At 40.6% G+C, this 17,195-nt stretch overlaps 2 protein-coding genes across 6 annotated transcripts in view; one reads left to right on the plus strand and one right to left on the minus strand.

Moving 5' to 3' along the window:
• Window positions 1-1,674: 1,674 nt before the first annotated feature.
• ace2 (angiotensin I converting enzyme 2) overlaps window positions 1,675-17,195 on the plus strand; it is an 81,385-nt gene continuing 65,864 nt past the window's right edge. The window contains exon 1 of the mRNA XM_077518692.1: window positions 1,675-1,769. The gene's annotated coding sequence lies outside the window, so the exon portion shown is untranslated. The remainder of the gene's footprint in view (window positions 1,770-17,195) is intronic.
• The window catches only part of nhsb (Nance-Horan syndrome b (congenital cataracts and dental anomalies)), a 63,194-nt gene continuing 48,334 nt past the window's right edge, over window positions 2,336-17,195 (minus strand). For 2 of the 5 annotated variants that reach the window (XM_077518685.1, XM_077518690.1), the window contains exons 2-13: window positions 17,020-17,172; window positions 16,812-16,948; window positions 16,568-16,615; window positions 16,056-16,100; window positions 15,882-15,926; window positions 15,540-15,602; window positions 14,257-14,434; window positions 14,041-14,172; window positions 12,963-13,115; window positions 8,686-11,811; window positions 8,485-8,605; window positions 2,336-6,528 (exon numbers count right to left, since the gene is read on the minus strand). In XM_077518685.1, coding sequence (XP_077374811.1) covers window positions 5,895-6,528; window positions 8,485-8,605; window positions 8,686-11,811; window positions 12,963-13,115; window positions 14,041-14,172; window positions 14,257-14,434; window positions 15,540-15,602; window positions 15,882-15,926; window positions 16,056-16,100; window positions 16,568-16,615; window positions 16,812-16,948; window positions 17,020-17,172 — 4,835 coding nt within the window. In that variant the 3' untranslated portion in view covers window positions 2,336-5,894. The remainder of the gene's footprint in view (window positions 6,529-8,484; window positions 8,606-8,685; window positions 11,812-12,962; window positions 13,116-14,040; window positions 14,173-14,256; window positions 14,435-15,539; window positions 15,603-15,881; window positions 15,927-16,055; window positions 16,101-16,567; window positions 16,616-16,811; window positions 16,949-17,019; window positions 17,173-17,195) is intronic. The other 3 variants (XM_077518686.1, XM_077518687.1, XM_077518689.1) reach the window with 3 other exon arrangements.

Here is a 17,195-nt window from a genome sequence, read left to right on the forward strand (position 1 = left end):
ACAGTTGTTTGACAGTGGTGGCACTGGCAGATGATGACTTTTGTTTAAATGATGCTGCTCAGCTCACTTCAACAGTTCCTTGGGACCAAGATTGCGCATAAAACTAGTGAATGCTTCCATCCCCCATCCCAAAAAATTCTGGTTATAGGTGAATGCCGAACAGCCAATATGCAAGGGTCTACTGTATTTTTGAAACAACAACTTGGTGGTCATACGGTAATTTTTTTTTTTTTAATGATTTGTTGCCTGGAATGTTGGTGACTTACAGTTTTAAGTTGTGAAGTTGAAAAGATTTAAATAAATTAAAAAACAAAAAATATCACGACTTGACAAGGAACACATTCAATGAGTACATTATGATTCAAATTTTCCTCATTAATTTTCTTTTTACCCCTTTGGGGTCCTGTCCCCCCAAATTTGGCTACTACATGTATAGTTAGTGAATAATTAATCCTTACACTGAAACATCAAAGCGCGCTGCTGTGCGTGCCAAGGGTGGGGTTTGGATGTGGGGCTGCAGGCGGGATACAAAATAATGCTCCAACTTCCAGAAGTTGACAGTAGATTTTATACACACGCTTTAAAATTTGAATGGACACACCTCTAAAACAACAATCTCTCAAATGTAAAAATTGTCTCCTATTTGTTTAGGAGCCACTGCGTTAGGCATACATTTGTTAATAATGTATAGCTTACACAAAAATTCTGTTGTAAAGGTGCAGGGAACATCCCTTGATATTTTGGTCCATATAGACTCCGTATATCCGTCTGGTGTGACGTCGACATTGAAGTGCGCCCCTAGCGGTGGCGGGCCGGGCGTCAATGCGAGTGAATTAGAAAACAATCAGTGTGAGCTAGAAAATAGGTCAAACGGTTGATAAATCAGCGACCAATGCATGGTGAACTTTTGCGCGGCCAACGGATGCTCTAATGGCTCAAAGGGAGATGAAAGCATTCTATCGGCTGCCGGCAGCGATTCTAAACCCCGCGAAAGACAGTGAGGAGTAGACTAGCACGGTGGCTAGCGTGAAACTACGACACAACTTTTTTTTTTTTTTTTTGTAGCTAGCGGCTTGACAGGACTGGCTTCAATGATTCGCAGTAATGTAGTGTCCTACTCGGGACGTTTTTTTTTTTGTGACACTTGACATATTTCCCACCTTTTAACGAAAACGCTCGGCGAAAATCAAGATCTCTACATGCATTTGTTATGGGATGTTTGCCCTCCAGGAGGCGCCGCGGGAGCTAAGCAGTGACGTCATCTGGAAGGGTCTATTGACCTTGTGGGAATTTTGATCATTGTGACCTGCATTTTCAATATACATTTAAATAATTCTTCAATAAGACTGTAAGTTATTCCCATAAAAGTAAATAATAAATACAAATGTATTTTTCTCTTGACAAGACTGCTTCCAGAACTACATCCATGTGGATGTTATTGTTATTGTCCAATCAGATTTAAGATTTTGTGTTGCTCTATCACTCGAACCTGCCCATGGCCTCTGGTTGGTCAGAGCAAGACAAGTTTGACACTAGCGAAACACATTTGTAGCAACCAGAGTGAGTATGATATATTTATTTAAATAATTATGATTTTGTAATGTTTTTAGCGCTCCAGATGCTTTTTTATTTATTTTTTTATTTTTACTTTCTTCTTCTTCTATGAATCGATAGCTTCATACGTGCAGCATGATGACGGTGGTAAAGTCTCAACTGAAGGCACAGGTACCAAACGCACGCCCGACTAAAGGCTGTTCAACTCATTTCAGGTAAGTGGAGTTTCAAATTGACTTCATGAAGTAAATTGGTGAGTGACCATGGCCCCATTTATCTCTGGTCTGGGTGTGCCTCCAACGCCAAAAAAGCTAACTGGGCGGTTTTGCTAGGTGTACTTTCGTACTGCTGTGACAATAAATTTTACACTATGTTTAGCTGCCATCTAGTGTTGCTAATATTTAGGTGCACTTTTTGATGAAGAGGTTTTAAAAGTCTCGTTACAATTTAACTGTGTTGGGAAGCTTGATAACTGTACCAACTGAGCAGCTTTTGCAGATGTCTACACTTTTTGAGTATGCATTTTGTTACTTTTTACATTAAATAATATTAACATATTAGCCTACATCAATTGTGTGTTTGTTTGTTTTGTTTTTGTGGCAAATGTTTAAAATTATAAATAGGTATTCTGACCGCCTTATAAAATATAAATGGTCAAATTTTGTATTCTTCTCTTCTTCCATTTCTTCCTTTTCATGTTCAACTTCTTCATCCTCTCCATTTTTTTCTATTATTGTTCTAAAAAGTGTGAAAATCTGTTGAAATGAATCAGAAATAATCATTTGTTTTCATTCTTTTATTTGGTTATTTTACAAAAGAAAGAATTTCAACATTGTTTTCTTTTAAAAATGTATTTACATGTTTATACAAAAATACAAAAATGATTCAAATCTGTTACGTCCTAGCTACCTTTAAACTTGGAGCTTCTTTCAAATAGACAGTTATGCTTGCGTATTTTCTCACATATATTTGAAATTTTTAAACTCTGTTTAGTGCTATTCCATACTGTACACCTTTGAAAAAAATGTCCAGTGTCTGTCACATCTCATTAGAGCAAAATTGTATGCAAACATTGAAACACTTGGAACAAAATAGTCATGAATTTAAGAATATTCTTTTTTTGTTCTTTTCCCAAGTAAAATGAGGTTTAATTGTTTCATAAATGAGAGCTAAAATTGATTTTTAATGTTAACACATTGTCTTACTGATCCATTAGTGTTAGTCATTTATCCACTGAATTCAGAAATGATACAAATTGTGTCACTACATCGTTGGGATAAATGACGGGTACAGTACGGAAAAACAAACACACCACACAGATTTTCAACGCTTTCAGTGTTGTTGTTGTTTTTGTTTCCAAGTTTTAAAATAGAATTTTCACATAGTATTCTTCAAGCGGCAGAGAGATAACCCATTCACATCCATTGTCTATAATATTAAACATGAATTCAAGTTTTAAAAATAACAAAAGTAGAATAACTATTTTACATGTCACTTTTGAGCATTTTTTCCCCCCAAGATTTCCAATTGAAAATAAAAATATCTCTCACGCCAACTTTTGCGGCTCAAGCAAGACTAGAACCCAGCACCACAAGTATTCCGATTTTCCCATATAATTGTTTTTCTGTCTCTTAAACATATGATTGTCCAGTGAGTAAGATATACAGTACAAGATAAACCCCTGTTGTGATCACAACTATACAGAACAGAATTAGCCAGACAGTTTGTACATCTATTGAACACACTATTGAACTTGACATTAGAACAGAAAATACAAATTCTTTTCTCATCTGGAGACATCCCTCAGATAAAAATAATCATATGGTGGTGTCTTTTTTTCTTTTCTTTTTTTTTCCTTTTGTCATTTGTGTCTTATTGCATGCGATAGAAAACACAACAAATAAAAACAATGGTCAGGAACAAGTGCCATGAAGCCGTGTGGGTGTCATGAATGTAAAATTCTTATGCGCAATTCACAGCTTTTTACTCACTCCAACTTACACAGTGTCAGTTCTGTAATTCAGGTTCGCTGAGTATGTGGTTGTCTGCTACGCTATCTATCTATCTATCTATCTATCTATCTATCTATCTATCTATCTATCTATCTATCTATCTTGCATTTACAGTAAAACATTATGTTGAGGTATTCACAGAATACAGTGAATGGTTCGTATTGAAGTGCAGTCTCTGAATGTGAGTAAATGTTTTCTGTGATAGACAGGTGAGAGTTCAAGCTGTTAACCGACGGTCCCTTTCCTCTTTTAGCACTCTCTAGTTCAGGGATTCTCAGTGTACAATGGCATGTGGGTTCCCTCTAGTGGTGGCCGGTGGGATCACTGCCCTTGTATAATTTTGTTTTCGTTCACTTTTAATACATTTGATCTCAAGAAATTGCTTATTTATTTAGGTACAATATTATTTTACTTTTATGTGCAAAACATTTTAACTGAATCATATAACATTTTATTATATTTTAAGTGCAGTAAATGTGCAAATTGTGCATAATGTTACAATGGCTTACAATGGACATGGCCCAATTACTAGTTGCAAGATAAATGACCCCTTTGCCTCTCAATATTGGTGCAAGTAGGCAATGAGCCAGGCGGGGCGGGGCCTTCGGGGGGGGAGTAATTTTTGTTGGTGGGACTTGATGGAAAAACTTTGAGAATCACCGTTCTAATTGATTCTCGAAACGCATTGCTGTACTATAATTGGAATAGAAAGCTAACCTTCATTTCAAGTGGATTCCAAAGGCTACACCCATGATGCATTGAGTTGAAAACTTTGGGAGTACTTGTCGGATTAGATGAAATGGCACACACCAGTCACTGGGTTGACCTCTCACCTGTCTCATGCTACTGGATCAGTGCAAATGAAAGGGTAGGCAACGAGGAGAGAACAGTGTTCATTAAGATTTGTATGTCATGTTGTCAGTGAGACCTGTTCTTCTTTGCTACACTCTTGTTAAAAATGTTTTCTCCTTGTTTTATATAGATATGATTTTATATTCAATACAAATATACATATGCAATTTCATTATAAGATATAACTTCTTTTGAATATTCTTGAATAATCATCAAGTGCAAAAGAGAGATCGGTTATTGGAAAGCTTTGCAAATAACTCTCTGGTCAACCCGATTCCGGACCCTCTAAAGCATTTTCACCATTTGCACTGAATGGTTCCTTGAAAACCGCCTCGAAAAGTTTGTTTTCTTCTTCAAGTTAGAACAGCATGACACGGTTTTAAGGTTAGTTTAAAATGTGATTCTGGACAGGGTCCATGTAGAGTCACGCTAAACACAAGCAAATCTAGCAAAGAAAGGCCACTGCGATTGTCCCAAAGTCTTCCACAAATGGACCCAATCTACTATAGTAGTGGGCCCCTTGCTCCTTAAAATCCCAGGAAAAAAATAATTTGGATCAATGGAAATGTGAACAAATCAATTCGTCACTAAAACTTTTCACAGGATCGTTTTACAAACGATACGAAGGAACCACAAAAATGGCGACAGATAACTGAGAATCGAGAAGTTGTGTTTCCATGAGGGTCATGCAACATGATGAAACTTTAAGCATTATGTTTGGAGACGTTTTACAAAAATACATGCATCATATTAAATTTTAGGATATCATTTCTATGATGAAGTATGTGGTCGTCTTTATGGTATGCTCCTGATCCCAAGTCTACTGGTGGAAATAATCAAAAACTTGGTCTTGTGTCGGGGCCATTTTGTAACCTACGTACAAGATAAACCTTGCTTGTTGGCGGGAATATTTGTAATGCGCCTATGTAAAGTCTGGTTACTGCTAAGGGCACCAACAGTTGGAAGAATATTACATTTTGTAGGAGTTTTGAATTTCTAGCGAAAACAGTTCCTCAACAGCACACGCGCACACACCAAACAAGACAGGAAGTACAAAAATCATTGAATCTTGCATGTGCTTGTACATGCAGTCCTTTCACAAAACGTCTCCTTTTAGCTTCATTTTTTAGCATAATTTCCTTTTGTATGTATATAAAAGACAGTTCAATCAAAATAGATATTTTATCTATGAGGGAGCAATCCTTTATATATATATATATATATATATATATATATATATATATATATATATAGTTTCAAGGTAAACTTTTTTTTAATTTTATTTTATAATGACCCGTTGTCATTCAGTTTCTCACAACATCTGAAACCCAAAAGTTCCTTTGCAGTTCCTACTGGGCACATTTTAGCAACAGTCAGGTTTGAGGGTGCATTAGACCAAATTCTTCCGGAGACACCCGATATTATAAAAGTAGGAAGGGAGCCATTTCAAAAACGAGAATCTCTGTCACACAAATTCTACGAAGATCTGTCGTCATGGGGACTTCCATCTGAGTTCTCCGTCTCCCCTTCGGAAATGGCTTGCATGGGAGCAGTGTAGAGGCGGCTACGAGTACTATAGCGACTACTGTTGGCTACTGGTGGGACCCGAGAACGGCCCTGTCGAGATGCAGCGGTCATAGGCAGTATTTTGGGGGTGAAGCTCTCAGAGTTGGCCCTGGGGAAGAGGCCCGGTATCTGGATTGGCTCCAAGTTGGGAAGCGGTGGCTCCTGGTGCACTGGCGGGGTCTCTTCAGCTTGACCAATGGGGCCTTCCAGAATGGATTCCCCGTGGGTCTTTGGAGTTATCGGGCTCTTGAGGATTTCTGTGGCTGACATGCGATAACTTGAATCAGATCTGCTGCCTTTCTTAAGCAACAGGAGTTTAAACTCTTCATTGGATGTACTTGATTTCTTGGCGCTGCGGTAGATTGGAACTGGGACGCGTTGTGACCCGGAAGCAGTTGCTATGGTGACTGGGGTGCTGAGTGGAGGGGGCGGTGGCATAACGGCGTTGGTGACAATGTTCGGGTTCACCGGTGCTGCGGGGCAGAGGCGAGACTTTACATTCAAGTCTCCTGAATCTTTACGGCCCAGGACCTTTCTCTTGGATCTGAATGGAAAAAGCCACAATCAAGATTTTGACAGAATAGTAATAGTAATAACATGCGACTTGCTTGCTCCCTTGCATTTGAATCAGGTAAAGAGACAGATTACAAAGCTAAGAAGTAGCGACTGTGAAAGCCAGTACTACAGCTAGGACGCAGTACAGAGAGAATCTGGAAAAGCTTTGCTGATTTGGGCGGATGTATGGTCTCCAGCATTTCACAAACTAAACGACCACCACTAGCAACATTCGCTCTGCAGACAGCCTCTCAGATGAATTCAGTATCTTTTGTATGTGGTTTGCGCGGGAACGTATTACATTCACTTGAAAAAGAAAAAAAAAACAAAAACAGTTTTTCTGACAAATTTTTGGGGGACATTTGTTTCCTTTTTGTGTGTATTTATTTTTAATGATCTGTTTTTCACATTTTTTTTCCTTTTTACTGAATATTTTTTTCTGTCCAAAAAATTCTGAAAAACAGAAGTTAACATAATTCAGAAAAACAGGAGGAAAAAATTACTCAGAAAAACAGGGGGAAAAAAAACATTCTTCAGATAAACAGGGGAAATTATTCAAAAAACAGGAAAAAAATATTCTGAAAAACAGCACCAATTCTGTTTTTCTGAGGTTTTTTTGTTTTTTTTTTTGTTTTTTTTACCTCTACCCTCCAGGTGACTTGTTGCAGACTCGCTAATGGTGGACACTTTCCCGCATACCTTCAACTATATGACTTACTGGCTCAGTTAAGGTAAGGCATGTTTCATAATTAGTAACACACACAAATAAGTATTGATAATGTTTTGTTTTGTTTTTTCTTACTGTATGTTATCATTCTAATGTAAGATAGGTTTATCGTTTTGTGGAACATGTAAGTATATGAACATGTCAATCGATTTGCAAGATTTTAGGAAGCTAACAGTTAAGTTTCTACGGAAGCGTATTGCATGCAGAAAACTGTCCACCATTAGCGAGTCTGCAACAAGTCACTTGTAGTTCAGAGGTACAAAAAAATAAATAAATGAAAAATTGCTGAGAAAAACAGAAGCTGGTGCTGTTTTTGGAATATTTTTTTTCATTTAAAAAAAATTATATTTTTCCTGTTTTTCTGAATATTTTTTACGTAATTACGTAAATAACGTCATTTCCGCTTTTAACTTACTATGTTCAATTAGACATATTTATGTCACTCACAACGCCAAACAAAGTAGTCGGTTTCCTACTTGTTCCAGAAGTGTGGTTCTTTGCTGCAAGCGTCGTGTTTGTTTATACTGGCTTGTGTATTCCTGGTGGGTTACACGCCAGAACCACGGACTTATATACTTGTATAATCGGCATAAACTGTGGCGTTTTCGCCTTAGAGACACAAAATAATGTGAAATAGCTGCGGAAAAATCAAGGTATTCAGGAGAGGCTCCTTTAGGGAGGTGGGACGGAGCTGCGCATATAAGTCGTTACTACAAAGACCAAGATTCCTTGCGAAGTAAAATAAGCGAAGAAGAAGAAAAGAAGTCGAAGAAGAAAATGGAGAGCGTTAACATAGTGAAAAAAAAAAATGCACCAATCGAGGTATTCTGAATGCGGTTATGTGAGCAAGAATTCGGGTTTCGAAAGTTGTAACCCAGAGGCCTTATTCGGATTTTTAAAACCCCAAATAAGAGCATATTCGGGTTATTGCGCGTTAACATGGCCTTACAAAACCCGAATATTGCCAATATTAGTGTTTTAAAAGGGCTATTGCCTGCGTGTAAACGTAGTCACTATCAGGTTAAGGCTTGTGCACCACAGGGGCAACACACTCAGATTTGTATGTCATTTCAGCTTTTAACTTTAGCTTATGTTTAGATTTATCTTTTAGACTGCATTCTCTGGTAATTTTCCATCCATCCATCCATTTTCTTGACCGCTTATTCCTCACAAGGGTCGCGGGCCTCTGGTAATTTTGTCGTGGTAAATTTACAGTACCTGTGTATCATGGCAAACAGATCCTCGGTTGTTCTGGACTTGTTGGGTGACGTTGTAATATCGTCATCAACTTTGGCGTCATCCGTCAAAGGGGAAAGTGAGTTGTCAGTGGGTGTGGAATCTGCAACAGAAAACATTTAGAATCACACATAATCAGCTGTATATGTGTGATCATTTACATTCAAATGCACACAAGCGTACCTTTACTGAAATAGTCTTCGGTGTCAGGAGTGGTGGAGTCATCTTTATTCTCATGTGGCAGCAGGTGATGGGCACTTCTGGTAGCACCTGATGTGTCGTCCTCGTCTTCCTGCACCCCTTGTCTTATCCGCCTTGCATCGCTGATTAGGTAAGGATGCGATGTCTCCACTGTGGTACCAGGCACTTTGACTGGACTAGTCCAGGGCCCTGAGTCCAGGTGGGATCCTCCAGCAAACTCATAGGCTGGAGGGGGAGGGTGATCTGTTCGCATGCCCACCCTGTGACATGTGGCCCTCTGCAATTCTTTTACTTGTTCTTCTTCTTCCTCATCTTCCTCATCATCATCGTCATCTTGGGAAAAAGAACGCTCCCCCAAGATCCGAAACTCTGGGTGTGCACGAGCTGAATGTGTGAGCCCTCTAAACTCTGTGTGTGAGCGGATATGTGTGTGTAGATCAACTGGTGAAGGGTGAGGGGCGCGTGGCACTGGCCTATGCAAAGGCGAACTGTCATCAGAGAGTTCTGAAAACGGGTCTAAACGAGTCCTGAATGCTGTCATCGACCAGAAGGTTCCAGGCCCGTATCGATCTTGTCTGAGTAGTAGGCTTTCGTAAGAAGGAGGTCCATCAGGGTGACGTCCAGGTGGAGGTGGTTGAGCGTGATCAGGGGAGGAGGTGTGGTCCTGAGTTGGAGGTCTGGGTGGCGGTCTACGAGGAGGGAGTGGCCTAGTGTTGATTGGGGGTGGCGCTAGAGTTGCACCACTCGGAGGACATTTGGGTTTGGTAACAGAAACTGCTCCACTTGAAGATTCCAGGTCTGAGTTGGTCACAGTATTACTAGATTTGCTGACAGAGTGTAGCTGCACTGAACGTAGAATCGATGGAGTTATCGCCAGCATATTAGAGCTCGGAATCAAAGCGGTAGAGTTTGCGCATGGTGGGGGATTGCTATTTAATAACTCAGGGACCAACACCTTTGTTACAGTGGGAATAACATTTGCTACTCTGTGTTTGCTGTGGTGAAGCGTGTGCAGATGTTGTGTTCTATGTGAGAGGGTATGCCTGACATAGCCACCGTGAAGAATATTAAGATCGAGCTGAGAGGGTGGCGGTGGGAAGTCTGGGTCTCTCTTGTATGCAGAGGCAATAGAAGTTCCATCTCTCGGATGATGTTGCAAGGACGAAAGAGAAGACTTTCTCTCTGGCACTTTGGGCTTTCTTTTGCCGGTGGAGGGTGACAGCGGGCCTGGGAAGAATGCTGTCGAAGTTGAGGGCAGAGTAGAAGTCGGTGTTTCTGACTGACTTGAATAACCGCTGGATGGTGATGCCAGACCAGCCAACTTCTCGGGCGAACCAAGTTTGAAGTCTCCAGGCGGGTGAGGTGGACTAGCAGCTCTGGTCTCAGAAGACTGGGAAAGCGGCTGGGATTGCGTGTCGGTGGAGGAGGACGAGCTATCTGGCGACTTGATGCAATCTGTAACAGTTGCGCCCGTCTCCGTGCTTGAGTTCGACAGGGATTTGTACTCACAATTGCTGGACTTCAACTCTGAATTGTGAAGCCACAGGTCTGCATAGTCAGATTGCACTGCTCCTTCATCCTTAAATGAGTGTGTGTCTGCTGAGCTAAAGGACATGGGTTCCACTATATCCACAGTTTCTCCTAGCCCCATTACCCATGTTCCCATAGGCTCTGCCACAAGACAAGATGTCTCTAATGGTTCTGGAATGCTTCGGAGTTCCAGTTCCAACTTAATATCTGTGGAAGACAATGTAAGGTCTTGTTCACTAACCATCTTTGGTTGCTCTTGATCTGCTTGTGTGTCTGTTCCTACATCAACACTACAACTTGTCTCTTTCAGGGAGGACGTTCGCATAGGTGGAGGAGGTTTTAGTTTGGGTTTCCTCAGTGGACGACAGGGCCTCCCTAGCGTCATAGTGCCTGTTTTGTAGTCAGACGAGGATGGGGAGTAAACTCCGTGAGAAATGGGATGTACTGCCCCAATGTTGGACTCAGACCCCTGGTCTGCATAGTTATACATGTAGCGTCCGTAAATCTGATTACTTTTCCCAACTTGATCACATGTATACAAACCATCTGCATCAGATGAGCAATGAGAGCCAGTGTCTTTGTCAGTGTTGATTTTTTCACTGAAACATGTTTGGTCTTCTAGAACTTGGGTTTGGGCCTGGTCATGGTATTGGTCTGGGTCCAGTTGGTCCTGGTCTGGAGGATATGCCCATTCCCCCTCACTGGCTGTGCTGACCCCTGCATCATCCAGCTGGTCTGTTGCTGAGGATGTGAATGAGCTTGATCTGTGGCCCGGTCCTTGAGGTCTCATTTCAGAATGGTATGAGGGGTCCAGGGAAAATCCCTCATCCATGGCATTGGGTACAGTGTTAAGTGATAGCTCGGAGTCACAGTGGGATGAGCCTGTAAGTGGTGGAGAAGAAGGTGGGGGGATGGTTTCAGAGGTTTGGGATGGGCAGGTAGAACTAGAACCACTCCAATTGCCACTGGATGACTGATGGTCTTCCTTGTGGTCTACATGGCTACTCAGCACTCCAGTTGTTGACACAGAGTGAATTGGGCTACTAAAAGTATCGGAACTAGAAGAAATCTCGCAGCTGCCCATGTCAGCTTTGCGGGGCAAGCGAGAACGGCCTCTCTCCATCCAGCAATGCTCTGGGCTCCCTCCTCCTCGATCTCTTTCCCCAGATCGCTGCATCCGTTTTAGGCTTCCGAGTTGCAGCGGCTCAGGAGCCGCTTGGTCATCAGTGCTCTCCTCCTCATCCTTCATCATCATCATCTTCAGCCTCGGACTCGGGCCAGGTGGAATAAAATCCTCTGGTTCATATGGTGACAAATCCTCGTCCTCATCATCATCATCATCATCATCATCATCATCGTAGTTGTCGTCGTCGTCCTCATCACTATCCATCAGGCGTCCGCCTTCTCGTGGGAGGCTGCGAGATCGCAAACGTCCAGTGTGGGTTGCAGTACTTGTGTTTGTAGAGTCAGACTGGTCACCAAGGGAAGAAATGTTGCCTGTTGAGTGGGAAAGAGATGCTGGGATTCCCTGATGGCTTCTTTGAGCTCTAATGCGTCTTCTGGAAGGAGCAGCTGTACCTGCAGAGAATACAGTGAGAACAGAGGGAGACATTCATTACATCACTTGATTATTGTCAATTCCGTTGGAATTGCACAGTGTTGGATATACAGTGAACCCCTGCATATTCGCAGTTAACATTCGCTAACTTAACTTTATTCACTCAAAAGCTCACTTTTTTTTGTGTTCAGGCGAATACAAGTGTTACTTTGGCACCATCTTGTGGAATTTTGCTGTTGTTGTAGTTAGGCTTAATCGCTCTTTTGTTGTTGTTGTTGTTGTTGTTGTTGTTGTTGGTGGTGGTGGTGGTTTTTCTCTACGAATTGAAACAGAAAGTATGTTCTTGCTTCTCTTTCTATGCAGCTACCAATAGCTGGTAGTCTACTTTGCTAATATTCATTATGATGTGCAAATGCCAAAAGATGGTTTTAATAATATATTTTACACCGTTTGTGTAAAGTGCTAGTATAGCCTACACATTTTTTTGGGCCAGATGTAAAACCACTTCCGTTTGTGCAAAAGTGATATTTAGGCTGGTATGCTAGCTAATACTATTGATGAGCATTTTTTGAAGGTAAAGTACTGTGGTTACTTAGTGTTGAATAATTGAACTACGCACTAGATGTAGATTAATAACCCACAAAGCAATCCCATTTTGGGGTAATTTTGTGGGTTATTCATTTGACACAACTTATTGGTTAATTGAATAACCAAAAAAAAAAATATGAGCTGGTCCCTTTTTGACCCAATTTTGGTTATTTTTGACCCTACTGTTTTTAGACTACAGTCACCATTTGATGTGCTTTGCTGCCATCTTGTGGCATCTCTCTGGAATACAAATTCCTTGTGTGTGTATAGTATGCGCGGGGTGTCACTTCACTTTTCACAGCAGTGCTGGTTTGCTACCCCACCCGCGAATAATGTGGGTTCACTGTACTTTAAAGTGGGAGAGTGATGGTTGTTTGTTATCGGTGACTGGTGGGGCAAACCGATGGTGATTGTTTTCAAACATAGCAATAGTAGAAGGTTGACATGAAACTATCTAGTGACAGTATATTAGAATAAAATTTTATTAGGAATTCTAACATGTTGGTGTTTGAGTTTAGTTCTTTTAACAACCTGGTGGACAAATGAGAAGGAATGACATGAGGAAACATTCAAAGGAACTTACATGCTATGAGGAAATCATCTGTTTGGCAGCCAGAGTCTCGAGTGTGGTGAAGGCGACCACTAATTGAGAAGTCTTCGTGACACAGCGAGAGTTGGTGCGGATTGGCATGGACAATTACTGTCCGCTCTCTTGCTACTGGTGATTCATCTGAGTCTGAATGTAAAATGACATAGCATGCTGAGTCTCAGTAATGTCATGTTAAAGTCACTTTCATCATGGGATATGAGGGAGAGATGGTGAACCACAAGACTGTAAAAATGTCCTTTAGCATATTCTGGTTTGTCCCAGAAGTAAAATTATTTATAACATAATAGGATAGCCTTTTTGAAAGTCTAATTTTCAATGCACAAATATTGTACAATGTACATTACAATTGTACATTGTTTTTGTAAGACTGCATGCACATGGAAAAATAAATCAATAAAAAAAGCAAAGATGAACCAGGAGATAGCTCAGATCTTTTGGTGCCTTTTCTTACTTTAGTTTGGGGTGGTAGTGGTTGCATTACAGGAAATAAGAGACAAAACCATTAATTTAGGTAATTTTTAGTTGTTGTTTTTTTTTAATCAGCGGTTCCTCAGTTTAGGAAAATATACCAAAATCAATTATAACATTAATTTTAATATTACATTTTAATATACCTGTTGAACTCCACCCTTTTTTTCAGGGGATGGGGTTGTCTTGTACAAATAAGAAAATGCTGTGCCAGTCCCCATCGACTGAGTGTGCCACGTGAGTGCAGAGCTGTAGAACGCTGAATCTGAATTGCCACGTCTTTACCAATCCACCAAATTTCTAATTACCGGTACTTGTGTGTAGAATGCAGATCCATGCATGTGGCACATGCAGTGGACACATTGGCAAACAGAAATATGACCCCCACCCCGCACCCCACATTTGATTGTTACACAGACACCGCAGACACCCAATTACTCCTCCATAAGAAAATAAAAACTCAGTTTGCATAATATGTCTTTTTTCAGTAAATGATCTCATTATTGTAGTATGAACTTCCCCAGATCTGAGCCATCCATAAATCTATAAAAGTAAGGCAGAAAAAAAATCTGACCCAACATACCCATGTCCTGTTGGACTCGTTTGGGTATTCCAGTGATGGTCTTCCTCCTCCTCAGCTTCCTTCTTCTCTGAAGAACCGACTGGGAATGGACAAGGGAGCAACGTGCACTAGCCTCTCGATCAAATCCAACTCCTGGGGAAATAAAGCAAAAGATGACAAAGAATGGCATTATTAAATAGTTTCGTTTTTGAGTACTATGGGAAAGTCGTCAGTTACCTGTGACATTGATGGGGATGATACAGGAGGAGACGGCACGAGAGTCATCTGAAGTTGTCTTTTGATCGGAGTGGGACACGTTTTCTTTGTCTTGGGTGGCGGGGACATCAGGAGCTGAGGTCTTTGTTTGGTGACCTGTTAACAACTCGTCATCGTCTCCCTCGCCCGTTGAGGTAGCCTTCAGGTAAAAGTCAATCGCAACAAGCAGTCTTAAAATAGGAAAGTGGGTGGGCATCCTTACAGTTGCCATCTTGTGGTCTGCTGTAGAGCTATTTGTTATTATTATTATTTAAACTAGACAAAGTGAAATTTCTGTAGAAATTCCATGGGAATGCTGAAAGCTGAATGCTAATAAAATATTTCCCAAGTGAGATTTGAACCACTGCACTTGCATGTCTCTGTAATGTCAGGCAAATATTTAACATGTGAGCCAACTTGGCTTGTTGAAAATCATGGCTCATGGCCTATTTATATGTAAAAGTGTTATCTGAAAGTACCCTCCATTCATTTAGATGGGAAAAATTGAGCTAAAAATATCCAATGGAAAAATGCAAAAAACAAAATAAACTTTATGTAACAGCGCCACCTAGGCATGCAGTACCTGCCATTCATTTAGATGGAAAAGTGGAACTAAGATGGTTGGTATACATGTAATCACTTAGCATAATTGCCATGGATACATTTACAATGTACAGTCATGGTCGGATTCGAACCTGCAACCTCCTGGTTACTGGACAATGCATTTTACACAGTGCGCCACTGAGCAATATCTCAGAGCTGGTAATGATGAGAAGTTGTATGTATGGAAGTGTCTGTGGAAAGTGGGACTTAGAAACGTTTTAATTTCAGTCCCATTGAAAATGAATGGGGAAAAGTTGGTATTTAACATTAAATTGTGTCAATATTGTAAGTACTGTGAAATCAGACGATATATTCCCAAGATGGCGTGAATATTTGAAGCAGGTTGAAATTTGAACGGTGTAAATTGGAAGTATTATGTGGGAGTTATTACATGTCAAAAAAAGTGTGGAGAATGAAAAGCCGAATAACATATATGGGAATGCTTTCAGCATTCTTACAATTATATCAAGCCGTTTGTCTCAAGATAACTAATTTACACCATGTGCATGATTCTCTATTTGTACATGGATCTTTTGAAATTCAAACGGGTCCAATTGCGGAATGATTCTCCTCTAAATAGATGGATCAACAGAAAAATTAATAGCAGAACAAATGTGAATATGGAATAAAGTGAAGTTGAACACAAAACACAGATCCAATACCTTTCTATTCCACGGTATGAAGATGCATCCCTCAATAGGATGAAGTGAGTAAAAGCACTCAAACTATAAATAAATGGTGCAACAAAAGAAAAGGCAAAATATGTTATGAAGAATAATAAAAACAAAAGGATGAATTAATGAGTTTCATTCCATTAGAAACAGTGAAGCAACACATTTTCTTAAATTACATTCAAGGTTCTTATGTGCCCTATTTTCTTGTATAACTTTTATCCTTATCATGACCAAAATCCTCATTTAGATTCCTTTCATTTTATCCTTCAGAGAATAAACATGGCTCATTGTTTAAGTCTTTGAAGTGCATCTCTTCAGAATCTTCCATACCTTTTTTTGTATCGTCTGAATATCCGCCTCTCGCCCTGGTCTCTCCTACACAGGTGGGAAACACAATAATAACAGTCCATATCGTGCACAAACTCACCACATCAATTGATGATATACTTTGAATATCTTTGTGTGGACAAAGATCTGAAAAATGTTCTCGCTTCTCATTCTTACTTTTCTCTGTACGGTTTGGATTTCCGTTTCTCTCACTGCCCTCTCCTTAAAATAGCGAAACAGAAATAGCAGAGGCAGTTAGTGTGACTGGAAAGATTAGTCGTCAAATACAAAGAAGTGGAGGTATGATGAAGAATTTTCATGAGTTACATTAACCAGCAAAATCACAATAAATGATAACAATGGAACCAAGGCTGGATTGGCCATCTGGTATACAGGGCAGATGCCAGGTGGGCTGGCATCTTTTGGGGCAAATGTCATGCTATTTGATTATTATTTTTTCCTGCATTTTACCCCAATAGACCAACCCACAATTTAGAGGCAACAGCAAACTGCACCAATCAACATTAGTAGCAAAGCTATATGGTAGCCAGGGGTGGTCAGGAGTTGGCATGGGCCAAAAGGCCAGAGCCCTGAATGGAACTGAATATGAAATGGAATGACAGTTTTTACATTACATGATGGGATGGTGTCAACACATACAGCAGGTGATCTTTTTTTTTTTTTTTTACCTTCCTGGGTTGATAGTCTAACTCTCGCTCTCGCTCTTCTCTCTCTTGCTGCATGGCAACACCACAATAAGATTTTGGGTCAGTTTGATTTCAATTAGAAAGTAGTACAAAATGTAAACCCAAACTCTGACCTGTTGTCATCATTACCATGTTTCCTTTCTTGTCTACTTATAAGGCGATCAAGTTTACCAGGTGAGCAATGTCCCACCCATTCCCCTTTCATGCTCATGTGGTAGCTGCTTACCGCTCGCGCCAGCCGACTTCTCTGTTGCCGCCTGATGGAATGCGGTGATGGGAAGGTGGGTAAAGGGGGCACTGTTGAGATGGAGATAGTCACCCTGTTCCTCTCCCGACTGGTGGGCTGCTCGTTCAGCTTTTCGTCTGAAAATGATAAACACGCCCATGTGAAAATGTGCATCCAAACGGACGTAACGGAAATCAATAGTTGTCACCTCTGTGCAGGGCTCGGAGGCTGAGCTGAGCATTTTTGTGCAGTTCCTCCAGACATGGCGGTCGGGTGCATGGATGGAACACGTTGTGTTGTTGGTGCCATGGGGCCTGATAGTGAACTGACAGCTTGCTCTCTATATCCAAGTTTGACACCGCTGAAAAATGGGAAAAAAAAGAG

This window comes from Festucalex cinctus, chromosome 4 (assembly GCF_051991245.1).
Source record: "Festucalex cinctus isolate MCC-2025b chromosome 4, RoL_Fcin_1.0, whole genome shotgun sequence".
NCBI classification, from domain to species: Eukaryota; Metazoa; Chordata; class Actinopteri; order Syngnathiformes; family Syngnathidae; genus Festucalex; species Festucalex cinctus.